Genomic DNA, 21,911 nt, shown 5'->3' on the forward strand with positions numbered 1-21,911 from the left:
AGAAACGTGTCAGCCTTTTATCTCAACATACCTTCTGCTGTCTCGTTTCCCGGTAGGAAAAGAACTGGATTCAATTGTTGCTGGGATAAAAACCAACAATGTGGAATTTTTAAGATTAGTTTTATTCTCCGGAAGATAGGTTTCTTCAAATAGATGAAATCTTGAGTTAGGTTTTGACTCAACAGAATATTCCATTTGCCATCCATCATAATTGATAGTATTAAAAGAAAACCTGACATGCTAATGACTGGTTTTAATGAATCGAGTGTCAGACAACGAAAGGCTGTGTATAACAAGGGTTGATGTTTTAGTTTGAAAAGCAGCTCGTTGTTACAAAGAAGGAATCTCGGTTTCTTTTCATGTTAAAAACTTCTTAAAGCATCAATTGTTCATGTCAAAAGACAGCTTTGTTCATGAAAGAGCAAATTGTGTTTTTAAGTGAGAACAATTCGTCCGTGTAGAGGTTGAGTGGGATGAGAACTTTCTTTGTAACGCATCCTTGAGCATCCTTGAACATTGTCGCTGTGGCTTCCTGCTGTTGTCTGTCACATTCATCCTGCTGTTCACGTAACATACATCTGCCCCTTAAAATGATCTTTTGAATAAAACGGAAACTTTAAGTTAAATATTTGAAACAGGATTAATGAATTTCTTATTTAGAGAATATCATCATTGTTCTTCAGATTATTATTAATACATTCATAAATGCATTAATATTATTATTATCATCATCATAATGACCAAAAGTCATCACTCTGTGAAATATTTTACAAATAAATAATTAAATAAAAGTATTGATGTGAGTGAACTGTTTCTTTCTGAGATCAGTTCAGTTAAATTTGAAAAATACCGATGTCCCCATTTTGTGTAACTTTTGATGTTGAAGATCTTAAATATTTGTTGATTTCATATTCAACGTTTCATTGTCTGTTTGCTGAGGGTAAAAGGGGAAAGGTTAAAAGGTTGAAATGGTTGACACTTTAAGAGCCAGTATTAACTTAGAAACTTGACATATGACATTACCAGTTTCAAACTGCATGTTTGTAGCTTCATGATTCTGCCTTGGTAATAGTAAAAATAGTAAAAGTAGCATTGTACACATGGAGAGGAGTTTCAGTGGATAAACATTACATATTGGAGTATGTCAGTGACTGTGAGAATGACAGAGTTGCACGTCAATTACATGTCACCCATATGTCAGGTGATGTAGGTCACGTGACCGTCATGTGACAGTTACCATCAAAGATGAGACAAATGGTCAAGGATTTAAAGGTTAATTAAAGACTTTCTTGTTGAACAAATCTTTGTCTTTTGCAGTTTACATACTCCAAAGAGGATTAAACTTTATCTTATCTTTCTTGTATATACAATATTTCATGGTTGTTATGAAACATTAATGCTCCTCATGGCTCCATAAGAGCGATGTTTGAGATAGTTATGTAATGGTTGTTTGACAGATGGGGGTCACGGGTCCTAAAGCATGAACTCATCGGTAGATTTCTCTGTATGTTTCATACTCTCATAGGCTCCAGATGACCATGTTGTCTTTCACTGGTAAGTACATGAAAATTCACCACAAAAAACAGGAAATGTGTTCAAGAATTTCGAGAAATGTGTCGTGAAAATGTTTCAGATTATTGGGCCTGTAAAATGTAACAAAAAGTCCTGGAATCATCAAAAATGTTACCTGTAATTTGAGACACATGCATTTAAGTTCACAACAGAAAAAACCCATGAAATTTAAAAAAAATATTTTTTCAGAAATGGGTCGTGAAATTGTTTCAGACTTGCTGCAGCTCATTGTCATGTGACTACAGTGCTTGTGTTAGACCACAGTGACCGATGATAAAGATTCCACGATTACCTCTCTTTTTGTACTCTCATGAAAGCCATGAAACAAAATATATATGAAATTCCTAAGCAAGTCTACAATATTTTATATATTAAATGACAATTTAACAAGACAAATAAGAAAACATTTTCATTTCAGAGAATAACTACTAGCCTAACCAGGACCGTCAGGTCTCGTCTTTAATGCCACGACAGATTATTAACTGTAGTAATATGACAGAATCGGGTGTTCTTTATCTTCTTTTGAGTAGTATATATTGAGTAAATTGAGTTTATAAGGTTTTACTGTGTAGTTGTAGAAAATAACTTTGATTCTACATTCTACAGGTCCATGTTGTATAATTAACATTTATCAATCTGATTTTTCATGACAAAACCAAACAATGGACACCATGCCTGTATGAAATGGGTTGAAATGTGATGACCTGATTTTCTAACATTCCACAGCAGTTGATAGTTGTCAAACAGATATCTCACAATATGAAGGATGAAATATTTGAGGAATCTTATTGTCAGGGAGCCATCATTTCCATGGCCGATGTCCTCAGCTGGAAACAAATCGGTCTAATAGTTTGCGTTGTCATGCCATCTCCACATGACAACATGACAATATGGCGTAATGTGAGATGGTGGGGAGAGAAGTGGGTGCTTTACTCTCTCTGTGGTTGTAGGACAGTGTATCTGGATATTGAAACCTAATAGCAGGAGTTGTCATTGAACAAAAAGTGAACACATTAAGGTTAAGGACAATATTCTGGTTCAAATGTGTGTGCTGGCCCCGATTTGGAGTTAAAGTTTATTGAGAACTAGCAATGAAATACAAAATAAATTCTGCTGAATAAGGTCAGGATAATTTTGTTATATTGACATAACATAGGAAATTATAATAGTAAAAATATTGTGTGACGTATATTGCCCTTATGGATGCTCAAAGCACTCACATTATTGCTCCGGCCAATGGATCAGTGTGCACTTGATTTTCATTCTCAGCTTCCTGGGGAGTATACAACCCATGCTGCCTTGTCAGGTGCTAAAAATTTAACAGTCACAACCATCTCATCCTACTGGGTATCCATTTTTACTTATGGGTAAACAGAGGCGTATTTGGAATAAAGTCACTTGCTTTAGGTGACATTACATGTGCTACATGTGCTTCAGTTAGGAGCAGGATTAAAGCCCTAGAAACCCTCAGAAGTCAAGCTGCCAAACGCGGTCACCCATTCAACTACACTCCGTGACCGACATTGCTCAACTTCAACTGATTTGTGGCCAGTATGCTGTGCTCATGATCACGTAGAACCACAAGAAGGTAGAGGTGATACTGCATGATAAGGGTTCCAGTTCCTGAACTTAGTTGAAATCCAGAAAACTACACTGTCATCATGTTGGCTGCCTCGGTGGTCTAGTGGATAGAGTGCCTGCCCGGAGAACGGAAACTCTGTGGTTCGATTTCCATCAGTGTCATACCAAAAGATGTTAAAAGATGATTATTGTTACCTTGGTGAATGGCATTTCGGGGCAAATCAAGGAATTTATCCTTGGAGTCGGTATACTGTGCATGGGCGGATACAGAGGGGGTGTGCGGGGGTGCGAACCCTCCCTTTTTATTTCGAAAAAAATCTTAATTTCTGTATAAATTACCACCAAAGACAATAAATAGATCTTAATTGTGCACCCCCCTTTTCAAAAAAGCTGTAACCTGCCCATGCTGTGTCTGAGTGGGGTATTCATGTTAAACAGTGGCACGATATGTCAGTGGGCTAGCACCATAAAAGTCCGGACTAGTACAAGCAGCCACACACATACCTGTGCTTGCATATAGTTATATGAAGTGCATTAATCTTGACCGTGACGTTGAACCTCATTACACCTCACCCGTCTCAGTATTGCTACCACATGGTGGATAACCTTACAATGTGCAGTCATTTAATAAAGAGGAAGTACAGACAAGACTAAAATAATAAAACTTGGCTTAAAATTATACATAGCTTAACTTAATTAAGATATGGAAATATATGAATCATATTTAAGCTTCACATAAGCTCAGCCAGAAGGGAATCATCACGTTCTGTATAAACCCTGCATATGTGTGACGATTAACAACAGCGTAGTAATTATTTGTCAGTTTGTCCTTCCCCATAAGCTACTTGTTAAATTTACAAAACAATCTTTTACAGTGTTTTAGAGTTGCAGTGGTATCTACAGCCAACAAGTCTCATTTTTAATCTCCTGAGGAATAGATCTGCTATCTCCCATTTTAGACCACAATAAATTGATTATAAGATTTTCATCCAAATTTTAACAAAATGTGATGGAGTGGGATTGTGTATTTTATTTTTTTAACAACCTGTTCAAGCCATCTGTGGACTTTATCCGTTGACGGATGTGATTCACATAAATCATGCATGTTAGTTTGGACTCTGTACATGGTGTATTTCGGCCTGTGAAGATCCGGGATAGAATGGGTCTTCAGCAACCCATGTTTGCCGTAAAATTCTTGTCGTAAGAGGCGACTAACGGGATCAGGTGGTCAGGCTCGCTGACTTGGTTGTTGCATGTCATCGATCCAAAGTGCGTGGATAGATGCTCATATTGTCAATCACTGGATTGTCTGGTCCAGACTCAATTATTTGCAGACTGCCGTCATATAGCTGGAATATTGCAAACAAACAAACAAACAAACAAAACATGGTGTATTTCATCAAGTAAAGTCGGGAAAACATGTAGCATCTTTTATTCATCTGTCAGTGCTTGTGAATGATAAGATGAGCTGAGGGTTTTGGCTGTCGAGTGGGTAGGGATGAAATCTAATAATTATTCGGTCATGATTGGAGGCATGATCAAAGATGCCGATTATCTAAAAAACAATGTGCAGTAACTTATTACGTGAACCAGCCCCACATGATTAAACTATAACAATGTGGAGCCTAACCATCATCTTATAAACAACAGATGATGCCTTTCCATATTATATTTCTTAAAATTTGATGGCCTTAAGTTTGTCCTTTCTTCCTATATCAGTATCTCATCTTGTTTAAGATTTTAATTACATGTATCTATATTTAATAGCAGTAATATATATACATCGCAGAACAAGATGTACACCTGTGTCTTGATACACAGAATCTGTTTATGTTACCAAACAGAAATGCACTAAAATCGCACACCAACAGGTTCAATAGTGTATAAACTCTAATGTTTACCTTACATCCTTAAACCAGTTTAATTTCCAGTATATTTTCAAGAGATAGAGTACACAGTGATTCATGGGTCATTGAAATGTGATTAAGTGTTTAATCTTGCAAATCTACCGTCTAAATAGATGAACAAATATTGACCTTTTCCTTGAACTTGTAAAGTACCAGGTAGGTCCTTTTATACGAGTGTTCCATTTGTTCTGATTCAGACCCATATGTCCATTAGGCTTCAGGGGTCAAACTTTAGAGTCTGTAATTTGGTCTGCTACTGAAATGCAGGGTGATCATAGCCTGATGTATGCAGACCCCAGTTAATAGCCCTTCTGTTGCTTTGAAAGTCTCTGTGTTGATTACAATAGCCTACCTGGCTATACAAATTACACTGCATCAATTGTGTCATAAATTTTCTTGATATTGATCAATAATGAATTACTTCCCTGGTGATGATGAGAAGGAATAAAATCCTAAATAACTGTTTTTAGGGTTCTTGATGAAATTTGCTTTAAAATATTTTTCTCAAGGTCAAATGTGAGTCTCACGGGACTGGTAACGGTATTACATGCTTGGTATTAGTATTGCATGGCTAGTGACATGATTGTGGTTGCTATGGCTGCAGTCAAGGTGACAGTGGTTTATTGGCTCTGTATTGAGCAACTTGTAGGTTGTGTAGGTGTATGCTGATTGTGTTACCTGCAGTAACAGCTGAACATAATGTAGGACTTTTCTACAAAGTTGTAGTTCAGTGCATTACTGAATACCTACCTGTGTTTGACAAGTTTGGGGGTTAGGGAATGTATAGGTTCTTTAATAAAGACTCATGGCGACTGAATGATACATGCATTTAAACAGCGTTGGCGTTCCTACGTTCATTTTAAGAGCACTTTGCTGTTGTGCTTAGTCAAGTAAATGTTTAAGTTTATTATAGTTAAAAGAATTATTTTTCTACTTGTTTATGATGGAATTATTAGAAATAGCTACCGCAATCATGGAGTCACTGAAATGAAATTACCGTATAATATATTTATGTATCAATTATTATTTTGTGTCAAGTATTGAATCAGATATTTATGCTGAGACAGAATTCATACCCTCTTGTGTGTTTCACCGAAGTGGTAAACGTCTGAGACCTGCATCACTTGGGGCTTTCCTCCCACATTAAGCTGACACGCTGTGATATAACTGGAATGCTGTTAAAAGCGGCGTTAAACCCAACTCACTCACTCACCCACTCTTATTAAAAATGACAGTAAAACTTCATGTCCAAAATGTTATGCTGGTCCACCTGGGACCACAGTAGTCATTCTGAGTACCTGGCCAATTGCTATGACTAAGTAGGTAAATCAAATGTAAACATTGGCACTCCGACTTGACCGATCTGGCTTGGCCTGTCAAAGGGGGAGATTGGGGCTGTAGGCCGCATTGCAAACACCTACAGCCTTGTCGTACGGTGATTAGATGTTGCGGTCACTTCCGACAATGTAACACAATACATGGAGATTGACCCGTGGGCGGAAGGGATAGCTACCTGTTCTATTCACTCTGATTTATTGTTGTGGGGAGTACATGGCCACTCCGATATTGAGGCTAATTACTGTTATATGACTCCTTTATCATTTTGTACAGGAATTTAAACCAAATTTCTATTTCGGCCATTTCAGTGTTATAGTTTCTATTTCAGGGAAAATGAATTCCGAAAATTGAGGTTCAGAAATCCATGTTTTATTAATCATGAAATATAATTTCATCCTTAAATAAAGGAAACAATCAACAGGTACTTTGATGTGTTGCTGACGATGCAATTTTCCAGTTCAGGTAGAAAATAATTTTTTAATAACCATAATAACATATACATTGGATATCGTTTTTTTCTACTGATTTAATTATTATATGTTATATTAATATAATAAATACAGGTAGACGCATCACGATCAGTACGGCCAAGCTGTCGGTGTGACAAGCTGGTGTTGATGAAATGTAGGTGTCATTGTGGTATTTCCCTATTGATTCCCTCCAGGTGATATGGCGTCGCTACCTGTGTGGCACTCGGGCCTTTATTGAATGTGTCAACAGTGTCGTACATTGTGGCAGTGTTCCTAACACTGGACTGTCTGTCGCAAGTACACACAGACTTGGTGTTACATCAACCATTACCAGCTTGTATATGTCAGTACCTGGAGTTAGCTTGAATATTGCTGTGTTTGTAATGGACGGGATATTTACACATCGCAGACACGATATTGACAAAATACTTGTTTCTCTTGTGCTAATATATATATATTTGAGTGTCTCAAGTTCTATAATCTGTGAATGACATGCCTGTAGCTTTTGGTAAGAGGGTGTTATATCAACCATCACTAACTTTTTTATCGCAGGGCTTTGATAAATTGTTTATTACCTCCTGCGCTGGTATATATGCTTGAGTACATCGATTAATTTCTGATAGATTGGGATGATAGCGGTAGTCCAGATTTTGTAAGACTTTTAATATTGAAGCAGAAGGGGTCACGTCTTGCAGGAATTACAAATGTGTTCATGATAAGTTGGGAAGATAGCATTTCATGTATTGTTTTCTTGGCACAATTCACATTGATAAATGAAAAATGAAATAGACCTTTCTGAGTCTTGTAGGGAGAAGGATGAAGGTTAGTATAAAACAGAAAACAACTTGCTGTGGCCGATTTGTTAAAGACAAAACTCAAAGAATATTCCATGATCTTAAATGGGTGCCCTCTCCAACTAAATAATTAAAAAATCCTTTAGGTTGATGATGTGAATGTTTTAGGGATTAACTAATGGACGCTAATCATTGATGTTACGAGCTGTATTTTAAGAGTGTTTTTGGTATTTTTCTTCAAAACAATACAAGTATTCCTGGCCTTGAGAACCATTTTTCATGCAGTATTTTCATACAATATTTACGTTACACAATGGCAAGATGGCCTTGGGTTAATGTGTTTGGTCATGACGGCTTACAATCCAGGTTTAGCACATGTGCTTGCGAAACCCATTCTCCATATTTAGTTGTTGCTCTTGTACCAACAATGGTGATTAAAAGACAAATAAAGAATTTGAATGAATCGGAATTATATGATATTGCTTAATTTCAACAAATATATGTGCCCCCTTGATAGATCAAGATGTTGATGACATTAAAGCATTTAAGAATATAATTATGACAATATTTATCTTGAACCAAAACAAGCATATGGTTATTTTGGCCAGAGTAACAAGTTCGTGTTAGACAAACACCAGATTACAGATTGTTTTCATTCATTATTCATCAGACATGCGTGTTTGCAAAGTACACATTGTTTCTTAATCTGTTCTTTGTTTTACTTCTTTATTTATTTACAATGTTTTCTTCAAGATCCGTTTCACAAACATTTAATTATTTAGTCATTAAGTGGTACAGGAGTCAAGTTACGTGGTAGCTTTTGAAGCGAATATAGTGTTTCCAGTGTTTAAATGGCCACGGGGTCCAGCATGGATTAATTTGTAACATTGTAATCTTTTTATTACCACATGTATATTTTGTTACTTCAGTCTCAGAACTGATTGGTTGGTAGGGTGGTCACGCTTGGGAAGCACCCCAGGGGCAGATGGGAAGCACCCCGGGGCGGATGTAGAAGGGAGGTGCTAATAGGCCAGGAAGGGATTAATTAGCATGTGGACAAAACACATGGTGTGCAGACCACCTGGTGGCATGACTGGTGTCTACAAAGTGGAGGTATATAAGTAATTACATATAGATGTGGACCGGCGAGGGTGTGAGTAGCTGTGGTCCCAGTAGGGTTGTGATATTCATGGATATATGGATGGTCTGGATTCGCAGATGTGTTGGAACAGGATTTGAGATGTGGATTCTGAAATGAAATGTTACGCTTTGAGAAGCAAAAATGTGTTTAACGGACTGTGAATTAGTGTGTGATAATGGTCTGAATTGAAAATTTCTTGGAACAATATTTCAGATATAGATTCTGCAATGCAATTTTACTCATTGAGGAAGCATAAATGTTTTAGATGTGAATTTGATGTGTGGTATGAATTGTCACCTTCTTGGAACAGTGTTTAGGATATAGATTCTGCAATGCAACTTCAACCATTGAGGAAGCATAAATGTGTTTACAGACATGAATTCGATGTGTGGTATGTGGTACGAATTGTCACAATTCTTGGAACAGTATTTAGGATATAGATCCTGCAATGCAATTTTACCCATTGAGAGGCCTAATCGTGTTTAACAGACTGCAAATTTGATATGTGGTACATGGTCAGAATTGACAAATTTCTTGGAACAGTATTTGAAATATGCATTCTGCAATGCAATTTTACCCATTGATAGAAGCAGAAATGTGTTGAGCAGACGGTGAACTTGACATATATACATTGAATGTATTTGTGGTATTTGGTGTTGAGCTGAAACTATATGTGTGTCATATGTGATCGTGTTGATGACTTACATATGAACTTATGGCATGGTGAGTCGCATGCAAGCATTGACAGACTTCCAGTAGCAGTGACCCTCAGTGTGTTGTCAGTGTTAGGGGGGACCCTCCCTGGCAGGCCAGCCCACCTGACTTACCTGACTTTACCTGAGCAGCTGACGAGCCAGCTAGCTTCTAGGTGAGCTGTTTTTACCTGGCTGGTTGAACACAGAGAAAAGGCTATTGTTCCTAGAAGAGGTAGGAAGTCACCTGCTTGGCTTATGTGAATATTACTCTGGAACAGACACACAATCGCTGCAGGTTTAGTGGGGCTTGCATTAGCTGAGTAGAATGGACATATTGAGCTGCCTGTGAAAGGATATTCTGTTGACAGTGTGTACATGGTCATTGCTGTTGAATACGGTGATCAGTAGATCTGGATGTGGACTGTGTGCATTGCCCCCTGGTTTATTATAGGATTTTCTCTGCTTTGTGCACGACAGTGTATTAAGTTGTAGAAATGTTTTTTCTACAGAAATCTTGGATTTATTGATGAGGAGACTCTGGAATTTGCATTTCTATGAAGTTTATGGGATGGCAGAGCGGTTCAGAGTTTATGTGTGTTGGGCTTCACAAACTGTCAAGTGGATATATTCGGCAAATATGTTTACGATGAAAGAATCCTATTTGCTCTGATGAACATATTCATGGCAATACATGTATAACAAATGAGATTGGAGATTTAATATTTGTATGCAGACGTCACTTCCAATAACAGCTGAGAATGCAGAATTTGATACAGAAATTCTTGTTGCCATCTTGACAGAATAATTTCATAATTAATATAACTTTATTGTCCAATGACAAGTGACACGGGAGGCGGAGCTAAATTCTTGAACTGTTGAACTTCTCTTTGAATAAGTGAATGTCAGATTGTATAGCTATGCAAGTGCTATCATATAGCATACGTCTTCACCTCTTCTACTGTACTTGAAGACCCATAGCTCACACAAATTTTACCTTTGCCTGACAGTTTCATGACTGCCAAACCAGGCCATATATTCATCTAAGTGGCGTCATTACTAATTTGACTGTTGCCTGGATGACTTGCTGTTCTACTAGACCCTTTCAGACCGGCAGTTCGGATCCTTTGAATTTGGCGTGGGTGGTAACACTATAGGACTGTGAATTGAAGGGGAAAATACCCTGGATGGTTTGATTGTGAAAAAATATAGTCTTTACAGCTGAGTATTGTTAGGTTGCACAAGACTTGTGTCAGGATTGAATAACTTGGATTAGAAAGTAAGAGGCTTGGACAAACAGGACGTCTGTGGAGAGATTATCTCCAAGTTTGTATGAAGTCGCCAGGTGGATTGTATGCCTGTGATTCTTTTGAGAGGTTTTTGTAACGTGAATTAATTTTGTTAACAGTGATTGTGCAAATCATTGACACTTATATTATTATTCATTGCTGAAAAGATTTTATCTTTCAAGAACTCCTTCTATTTGTGGACTAGCTGAAAGATATTCCAAGAAAGACAAGTGCAAGATTGAGGACATGATGTTAACTTGAAGTTTTGTGTCTTTTAATCTGCCTGGGCAATTGACAGCAGGAAGTTGTACTGTGAAAGTTGTTTGTTTATCTAAATCCTGCCTGTAATCCGTTGGAGATATTTCAATTTGACAAAAGGATTTAGTTGTCCAACATTTAGTGGAGTTAAGAGACGCCGCTCTCTGACTACTTAACACAGACAGGGAGATCTGATAAAAACTTGAAAGAACTGTTGACTAAGACACAAAGAGTTCAGTATTACACAAACTGGAGCAGACATCAGAAGCAGATGTCATCTTGGGAATATCACACGTGAAATATTTCCTAGGGAATATACAAGTTCCTGTGATAGTAAGGAGTGACGTTTGTAATCTCAATAGTCGTGAGTCATACATTGACAGTGAGCTAATAGCATACACACTGTCACCAACTGTTGCGGACAAGCAGACGACACAAAAACAGCCCAGGCCGCAAGCTATGTTTACTGATAACCGCAAACGCTTTGTGAATGGAATACAAGGCTTGTATAGCCTGTGAGTTCTTACGGGTGGAGGCCAGTTGGGCTCTTTATTGAACAACCATAGTGGTATCTGGTGAAGTTAGTGTCATACGTCTAACTTGGGAACAACCTGCGTATTTGACCTGAATCGTTGTCACCTGAAAGGATGGGAGCTAATCAGTCGCACACGGTTGAGGCGAAGTGGCGAGAAGTGGCTGCGAGAGAAGCTACTCTAACTCGGCATAATCCTGACCAGGGACAGGTCGGAACCATGAAGAGTAGCCATAGTAACGGACAAGGTATAACACGATTTTCACTTATTGAATATAGGATGTATATATTGTATGTAATTGATAGAATAGTTTCAGTGAATGATAGGATTATTTATTTGGACAGTATGACAGCTTCGTCAGTTATCAATTTTTAAATATTTGAACAACTTTTTTTCGTCATTTGAAGTCAGGTTATATATCGTATTGCCATGTCACAAGAATTAATACATGATTCATGTGGATAAGGAAAACAAAAGTAGATATGGGAAATTTGTGCTTACAAGTAGACAAGGCTTAAACGTCATACATCCTTGTCTTATGTAAGTAATCATAAGTGGGCAGATGAGTGTATATTGAACTTAGGATATGGTTATGAAACATATTTTTCTTCGTTACATGTCAGTAACATTTGCTAAATTATGTTTTGAGTTATTATTAAATAATTAGACAACAGAAACATGTTTCCTTCTTTCTGCTTACCGTATATCTTCTGAATCTCTTATCTGTTAATTCTGCGGTTTTACTACTTCTATATAGCCTAACTAGCTAACTGTTACATTTTGTACTTTTGATATATTTCTAACATTTATGTTTCGCAAAATCTAATCAGCTTATTTTAAAATATCGTAATCTAATAATCTAAATATGTCGGTACTTTTTACATTGCTTGATATATTTTGGCTTTTATTATGCCGTCATAAAGTGTATCTTAAAGTCAAGAAGTTGATGTTAAGTATTTCTTAAATACTTTCTTCTATGATGAAATAATTTGAAAAAGCACTTTACCACTTGAAGATGATAATTTCAATGTGCATATTTGAATGCTAATTTTCTCAGTTGGCGAAATGATATACGATATACGAAGTTTATTGATATTGCCATCTTGGATGAAAGATAGATAGATGCATGGATATTTCAACTTGTTGTTTTCAGGGAAACCATCCCCGCCACATGGAAAACCAAGTGTAGCAGAAATTACCCATAATTCCCTCTCATTGTCATGGCAACCACCAAAACTAACCAATGGTGGCACCATTATTGCTTACATGATTGAGCTGTATGAGCTCAACAGCAAAGACTGGGTTACTCTGACCAAATCTTGTCAAGGAAACGGTTACAAAGCTCGGAACCTTCAACCAAACACCTCATATCAATTTCGAATAAGAGCTGAAAACATCTTTGGGCGAAGTAAACCTGGAAACATATCTGAAATTGTACAAACAAGTTCCTTTGACGTCCATGACTTTTCTCCCTCCAAAGAAAAGAAACTGACTGTGAGACGCTCGAGCACGAATACTTTAGTCCCAGTGGAAGGGCGAGTGGCAGCCATCTTGAATCATTCCAGTCCGGTGATTGAAACAACATCGGTGAGATGTCCTGAAGAGTCTCGTGCCACGTTACAACGAGAAGGATTCCGATCATCATTGCAAACGAAGAAACGGTCGGGCTCAAGCCTGATTCCTGGGACTAAGACAAACAGTCTTGGAAGATTACGTACGTCACAACCTAAATTTCCAAATAGCCATGATCATGAAATCAAGAAAGATAGCAAGGGGAGTTACAGAAACAGCATAGAAGATTCGGACGAGAGAGTCCCTGCAAATGGTAATAATGACAGCGACGCAAGATCTGACCCTGGCAGTGAGTGTAATACTCTCAGCCAATCATCAGGCAGTGACTTTCTTGGGAAGGACGTTGAGGATGAGCCTGACAGTGATCACAGAGTTTCGGAGGACATGATGCTCTCAGCACCAGTTTGTGATGACATTAAGCTGGCATTGTACTCTCGAAAAATAGAATCCTATTCGGATGAGAAGCTGCACTTCCTCAGTGACGAGGGAATAGACACATCAAGTCCTGTGAATCCAGACTTTCGGACTCTGCGTAGTATGTTGCAGTCTTCTGATGTTATCATTAAACCCACGCAGTCGCTTCCTGAAATATCCGATGTGTGTAGAGGGAAAGATGGGCGCGGGTCATTACGCCAGAAGCTGACCCCGATAGTTGATGAAGAAGATGATGACTCTGTGAGAGTGACGACATTATAGCATTGTCCAACTTTTTCAAAATATGACAATTTCAATAAGTGTAAAGACTTGCTTGGTGCAAATCAAAGGCTTGAACTGTTGGGGAGATGATACAACTAAATGAAATGTTTGTCCCTTGTTAATTAGAATTAATAATTAATAGATTGTTATGACATGACATGACATGACATGACATGACACAAGGAAGGTATGCTATAAATGGAGTTATATCTCAGATGCCAAATGTCATGTTTTAGTATCCAATCGGAGCCTTGATAGCAGTCCTTATGTTTGTCCTCTATCAATGAAGCTAAATCCAATGGCAAACGTGTTTATATGCTATTAATGGATTATATCTGATGGAAAACAACATATTTGATGTTGATAATTTTCCCGAGTATGTGAACACATATAAATTTCAGTTTTATATACATCTCTTTGAAATATTAGCTATATCTATAGGTAAAACTTTCTATATCTTTATATCTATCTTGATATTTATCATATATGTTATCTTTAAGTTTCAGTATTTTATTCAAAATTGGTGCTGACTACCGGTATTATAGGTATATAGATGTTTCCCTTTTTCTTGATTTCAGTAAATGTGGGCCAATGGCCCATTTTTACATGTAATCCAATGTAAATTGGGCCTTACATGTAATCCAATGTAAATTGGGCCATACATGTAATCCAATGTAAATTGGGCCTTACATGTAATCCAGTGTAAAATGGGCCTTGGCCCTCATTTACTGAAATATAGCGGGATAGGTGAACCATATTGTTTTCACATTTTATCATGTATCTGTTTAAACTGAAATAGCACTTATAGCAATTAAATTTTTTTGTACAAGAGTTAAAACAGGCATTTTTCTTCAAAGATGTATTTCAAGGAGTGAAAAAAACATAGGTGTTTAAGTTATAGTTGTTGGTGTTTGGGCTTTGCTGTCCATTTCAAGTTGAGAATGGAATTTAATGTTTACACTTTGACTTATCCCCAGCAATCTGTTGGAGGACGTGTTTTGTGAAGGTTGACATTCCACAGTTCATGAAATGGCAAGTGGATGAAACTGTTTGGCCAAGTCATGCTGCACTTTGAACTGTCACATTTATACATTAGGTGTAGGCATGTCAGGTGTTTGTTAACATTTTGTTAACATATTTTTCATGCTCTTGACAAGAGTGGCAGACTTCATCACAATGCTCAATTTCTGGTACTGCTCTTCATATTTTCAAGTTTCGGAAGAATGTACTGTGAAATTGATGTATGAATGGAAAGGATGGATAGTTATTCAGGTTTAATCCAAACCTTACCTCATTATAGTGCTATGAAATTACCAATAGTTTTATGGTTGTAGTGTGAAGCTATATTTAATAAGTAATAGTGAGGATTGATTACATATGCGATCAGAAAGCTGTGGCCTTAGGTAAGTATTGTGAATCTGAAATTGAAAAAAGGAAATTCCCCTTGATCATCATAAATATTTCAATACAGATATACAGCATGTGTTTATATTTGTTTAAATAAATGTTTCTTATCAAGGCGATACGACATATCTAATATCTCATATCTGCATGTGTCATTTGTGTCCTTGGATGTATAAATATGATATGGATGTTCAAATTTAGTAAAATGTTTATTTCAATAGTCAGTGTGTTTTGTCGTATTTGTGTTCTAAACCATGTGGCTGAAGTTGTCTAAGTTGCATATTCGCCATGGAGAGTTGTTTCCCTTTGACATGACAGGATCTACTTATCATCAGTTCAAATTTAATTTTGCAGAAATATGATTTTGGTCTCAGCATACCAATCATGGGGCTTTCATAAAAGTGGAAAATGTATATTAAAAGCATCGTTGAGGGTTTTTGTCCCACATGTCTGATACATGTCTCATCGTGGCATTAAACCCAATTCATTCACTCATATATTTTAAGAAATTACATGCGACAAGAAGAGCTTGCATAATATTTCTTCCTATTACCTTTTATGTCAGGTAATATAGGCTGTCGTGTAAATTATCGGAGGATGTAGTTTGACTCCAGCTCCATCTGGATTACTGTATATTGTGATATGAAGGCCAGGCAGAGTAGTCTCCCCTCCATTGCTATGTCAGTCTGACAGGTATGTATATTTATAACCTCTATAAAACATAAACGACAAGTTGAATCCTGACCTGTATATGACGAAAGTAGAAACAGGACGAATGACTCATACCAGTAACATGTTGCGGCATACCTGTCCTCAATAAAATAACCTATTTATTGAAACCTTTTTTCCATTCAAAATAACTATAATATTGATGATAATTCTCTTTATTGGTATAACTGAGGACAATACTAAGATGCGTTTTTATTGTTGAATGGAACTGAATATTGGATTACATTGGTATGTTAATTAAAATATCAAATAAATTTACGTAGATTAAGTCATAAAGTTTTTCAAACCAGGAAAAACGTACACACCTTTTTTATTTTTGCTGAGCTTGAAATCCTTTGGTATCAGGCTTAGTTTGGGATTAACAACTGAAATAAATGAAGCAGCTGAGGCAATATTTGAGAATATACTGCATGTGCTCATTGTTTGGAAAAGTAATTATAACCTAGATTAAAATATGATATTTTTATCATGTATATGAGCAAAGGATAAACAAGTACACATGCAAAATCATTTTGGAATGTGAAACACTGGTGTCGTGTAGTAAACGACACTTGTTGTTCACATTGTCTGTGTCAGTGTGAGATGTATATAGGCAATCAGCTGGTGTTGACTGGTGTGTAGTCCGCAATATACATTGCAGTGAGTCATGGTTTGAACTTGTCTGTTAAGAGGTGTTAAATCAACAAGGCTTTTGACCTATAAAAAAATATTTGTTTTGTGAGTGCATGTCCCTAAGTATTACTGCTGTCAATTTTACAGATAGAGGTTGAATTGTTTCTTTCAAGAGGTTAAAAACTGTCATATTCACTTCTTGTGCACTCAAACCTGTTGCATGGTGGTCCAAGGGAAGGAACTCTTACTGTCTTGTGTTTCATGTGACAGAAGTTCCTGTTGAAGAGACATAAAATCATAGAATTTCCCACTGTTCAGTCAGTTATGAAAATGAGGTGTTTTAATGTGATGAAATTACAGTGTATTGAATAAGTTGAATGGGAAAAGAATCCAAATTGAGATCTCCAACTTGCAGCAATCGGGGTTCCATTTCATCTGACGATCTTCCTGCCAGTGCTGTCATAGCTATTTGTTGTTGTGCTAAAACATCTTTTTAACTTGTTTAGGCAACTTGGCTGCTCACTGGGTAGAGGGCGGCACGTGATTATCCAGTGCATTACGTCTCCATTCTATTATGATAAATACCCTTGGTTTAGAAGTGATGTCACATCTCATCTCACTAACTTGGCATCAAATTTCAGAATTTCACCCAAGAATATAATCTGATTTGAGTTCCCACTATAACTGTCATGTAATTTGAATTGGGCCCAAAATGAAGCTTTTGTAGCAGCCTGGTCCAGGATATGTGCCATTAAATGAAGATATAATACATGGATCATCAAGAATGAATATGGTAGAGACCTGGACCCACTTGCACAAAACGATCTTAGCGCTAAGATGATCATAACTCCCATACTTTAACATAGGCTTACAACAGTCGAAGTGCTAAGATCACTCAACAATACTTATTCTTGATTATTTCATGTATTATATCTCACATATTATCAATTATGAGCCAATAACTTATGAATATTTTAAAGAAATATCTTCACTTCTTTATTGACGTGTATTGCAACAAACAGGAAACTATGTTTATAACAAACATGCTTATAACGAATTATGACAGTCTAAAATTAGTGGTCCCTTTGAGTTTGTTACAACCATAGTGTTCTGTATCTTAACAATCTGCCCAGGCCCTTCCATGCAAGGTGATTACAGCACTACGACTATTACTTGAACGCTGACTTAACAGGAGTCGTAGTTATGAATGCTTTGTGAAATGGAGCCCTGGTCACACTGACATATGTATTCTATAACATAATTCCTTGAGTGGGTAAATGTGACCATAATGATATTCTTGAAATATAATATTGTTTACTGAGGTGGATCAAAGCTACATGGCAGAGATAAGGATTGCTATTTGTAGTTGGCTGTAAAGCAAAGGAAATTTGCTGTCACAATATGTCAAATATTATCCAACCATCTGCACTATTGGCCTCATGGCCAGACTATACGAAATAGATTCTGTTCTGTACTTCAAAGGAAATTACAGACAAGAAAAATATCAATAAACAATGAGTTTACCTCAGACTGAAATTTCAGGGAAAAAAATCAAATTGGAATGTTTATGTTGACCAGTTCAGGTTCTGATGAGCGCAAGCAGTATTTTAGCCCTGCAAAGGGGAACTGTATTTCATGACACACAGGACCCATAAAGAGAAGAGGTGGTAGGTTATTGTTGCATGTACCGTATTTGACGTAATAAGCGCCCAGGGCGCTCTCAAAATTAGAAATTGGGGGCTCTTATTAGAATATAATTTTGGTGAGATTAAAAACGAGGTTGAAAGATTGTAAATTTTGTGGTTTATGCTGACAGCCTGAAATGAAATAAAAGAAGAATCTGTGTGTATTATGCACGATAGATGTATTTTCAAGAATTTAATTGCCCATAATCAAGGGTGCATATAACAAACGAGTGCGTATTATACACGAATAAATAAGTCTTGTGTACCTTGATCAATCAGAAAGGGTGCTAACTGGGATTGTTCACTAGCCAATGTATTAGCAAATAACACCGTGGGCGCTTATTAGAGGGGGCGCTTATTACGTCGAATAAGGTACCTCTGAAAAGGCTTGAAATTGTACCATATCTGTACAAAATACACCAACAAGTTGAAAATCGTAGATTTCCGGTTCTATCCATGACTAAATTTACCCTCTATCAGCAATTTCATGAGAATTTCCTGTGAAAAGATTTGTATTATGAAACCGTTGTGGTTATCAAGGAAATGGAAACTAATTTTAAAAGCTTGCAGTTAAAATTATAATTTTAAACATGAGATTAGAGACTATTTGCAAATATTTCCTATCTCTGTGGTCGTCATGCCGAAGACCCGAGTTCGATTCCCGACATGGGTACAATGTGTGAAGCCTATTTCTGGTGCCCCTCGCTGTGATATTGCTAAAAGCGGCGTAAAACCATACTCACTCACTATTTCTGTGGAGTGATCTTATTGGATCCCCCAGCTTCTTCCTCTTGGTGTCTGCAATGATCCACGGGGCAGATCCAGCATCTATAACAGGGAGGGTTCCAAAATATTTGGATTACCTTTGTTCAAATCTCTACATGGTTAAACTCTATGAACTAACCTTGATAGATTGTAATGGTGAGGTGTCCAGAATAGCAAGGTCTGAAATATACAGGTGTTAGATAAACTGTAATCAACCAAATGTGGGGTGTCCAGAATAGAAATGTCTGGAAATCACAGATGCAGCTGGATGAGGCAGTCTGAGTGTGAGTGAGTGAGTATGGTTTTACGCCGCTTTTAGCAATATTCCAGCAATATTATGGCGGGGGACACCAGAAATGGGCTTCACACATTGTACCCATGTCGAGAATCGAACGCGGGTCTTCGGTGTGATGAGCAAACGCTTTAACCACTAGGCTACCTGACCGCCCCGGCAATCTGAAGTATGAACATAGACTATGTTGACCTACCTTAGACTGCTACACTGCACCCTGTGTAAACCAGCATCTCCATACACTGGATCTCTCTGTAAGCTGCCCTTTTCTGTAGCTCATAACTGAATGATAGTTGAGAAGCATTTCAGGAATATAATAGATGCAGTAGACAGCATCTATTTCTCTGTCTAGCTATTCCAAGTTATGTGATGAAATACCCCTGGGTTTGCAGACAATTAGACTGACGTTTAGTCCCAGAAATAAAATATATATTTTTAAATATATATCTACAAAATAAAATGAATAAAATCCAAAAGGAGCCGAGAGCCATCCTTAGTTTCAGGCCTAGCGCTGAGGCAATCTTGACTTGAGTTGGAATCATTTTTTAATTTATTTTCTAGGGGGTGGGAGGCAGACCAGCAGACAGTATTTACATATAAGAAATGGGTATCACCAGAGTTAAGTATGTCATTATGCCTACTGGAATGTGAAACAATGGGACACGTTTGTTTGGTTTAATCCTGACATTTTCCCTTTTGTAAATTTTTGTGTTGGAAAATATTGTTTTGGAAACACAGTTCATTTCTGTGTTTGTTCCAAATCCACTAATTAAAAAAATATATCAAGCGTTGATTATTTTCACAATAAGTGGCTGGAATTTTCACAAAAACAAATTGCCTTTCTCCTGCCTGTATCAACAATTTCCACAGCATGATAAACAATCTCTGCAACCTCATCCTGAAATATGGCCACACACAAGCATCTGTGGCTGCAGAGTATAAGGAGATGTAGAGAAAGGCCACACAATGGCGAGTGGTTTCATAAGATGTTTATGTTACAAATTAGGTGCAGACATTTCTTGATAGAGCTTCAGTCTAGTAATTTATCACAAGAAGTAGAAACATTTCCATCTTTTCACGCCGAGAGTACCAGACAATACCATGTGTCAAGAAGGTCTTGTAGGACGATGATCCATCATCGGCTCCCAACAAACTACAGTTGGGTTCATTAAGAAAACGATCACATCTTGACAGTGAGTTCACTGATGTGCCCCCCTGGGGACTGCCACGCCCAAGAGGTTAAGAGTATTGCTGGTGACTGAGGATGTTTTACTTTCTGGAATGTGTGGAATCTTCAAGGCGTGATATACAGTTTTATTATTAATATTACATTCCTTCTAAAAAATATCAGTCATAAATTCCTTTTATGTTCAATATGTCTTTATCATGAGATGACATGTGCATTCTAGCTGTATTGATATAATTGGACTGTTTTCATCACTCGTCACGCCGAAGACACTGGTTCGATTCCCGACATTGGTACAATGTGTGAAGACCATTTTTGGTGTCCCCCGCCGTGATATTGCTGGAATATTGCTAAAAGCGGCGTAAAACCATACTCACTCACTCACTCATGTCTTAGTATTTCACATGAATCTTTGAAATCAATTTGTAATGTCAATCCGGTTTTATAGAATTGGGATTGACTAACCTTACATAGAAGCTTGCTCTCGTTTGTTAACAGCTGTAAATAGCTGAGATAATGCTGATGTGGCTATGAACATTATTCGCTGACTCTGGAATTACCTAACATTGTTGGGTGCTCAAGATGCTATCACTGACCATTGATAACTGATAAGATAGATGTTATCATTCTATTAATAAAGATCACAGAAATCCTAGAAAAATGTTATTCGGGCATACTGCTCCATGTACCATCATCTCCTTCAGTTTGAAAGGTTACATAAGACCCTATTTGTGGCCAATTACCCACAAAGGACTGTTGTTGTTGATCCCCGTGGGGCATTACTTCACTGTGTGAATCTGCAATCTTCACCCCTGATTCACCTTTCGTACATAAGCTCCCAGAAATAAAATATCACCCAAACATCAATCCTGTTTTAGTGAAATATATCATATGGCACTTCATTAGAAAGGAAATTTTCTACCCTTTCAAAGAAATAGCCACACATGGCTGTTTTAATATTATTCAAAGGTGTTGGTTGAGTATCCAAACTTGTCCACAGGGGTTATAGGGTTAAAAGTGCAATAGGAGAGGAATTTGGGTCTATTGTCATGTATCTTCAACTCCCCTGACACTGTATCCCCAGGCTACATAACTGACACAGTGTAATTCCTTATTACATCTCCATACATGTAGCTTCGTCCCTATTACCAACACCGGGACAAGCCTTCTTCCTAAGCCCAAGATACACTCACAGTCTACTTCCTGAAAATTTGAAAAGTGTGGATCAAATTCACTTAACGGTAATCAGTTGAGAAATTGGATTTTAATGAGATGGAGAGGCTGGTCTTTGGGTCTAGATGTGATCTTGTGTGAAAGCATATTTGTTATCCTCGAAATGACTTCATTTGATATTAAGAAGGTAAATTGCTTGTTAACACAAATGTTGGTTGAGAA

General features: G+C 37.3%; 1 protein-coding gene across 1 annotated transcript in view; it reads left to right on the forward strand.

Annotated features, from left to right (window-relative positions):
* Positions 1-15,438, forward strand: part of LOC139466013 (titin-like) — a 347,974-nt gene extending 332,536 nt beyond the window's left edge. The window contains exon 252 of the mRNA XM_071248028.1: positions 12,729-15,438. Within this exon, the coding sequence (XP_071104129.1) occupies positions 12,729-13,843 (1,115 nt within the window). The 3' untranslated portion in view covers positions 13,844-15,438. The remainder of the gene's footprint in view (positions 1-12,728) is intronic.
* The last annotated feature ends 6,473 nt before the right edge of the window (positions 15,439-21,911 follow it).

Source organism: Haliotis cracherodii, unplaced genomic scaffold (assembly GCF_022045235.1).
Source record: "Haliotis cracherodii isolate W230 unplaced genomic scaffold, xgHalCrac1.p SCAF_18, whole genome shotgun sequence".
NCBI classification, from domain to species: domain Eukaryota; kingdom Metazoa; phylum Mollusca; class Gastropoda; order Lepetellida; family Haliotidae; genus Haliotis; species Haliotis cracherodii.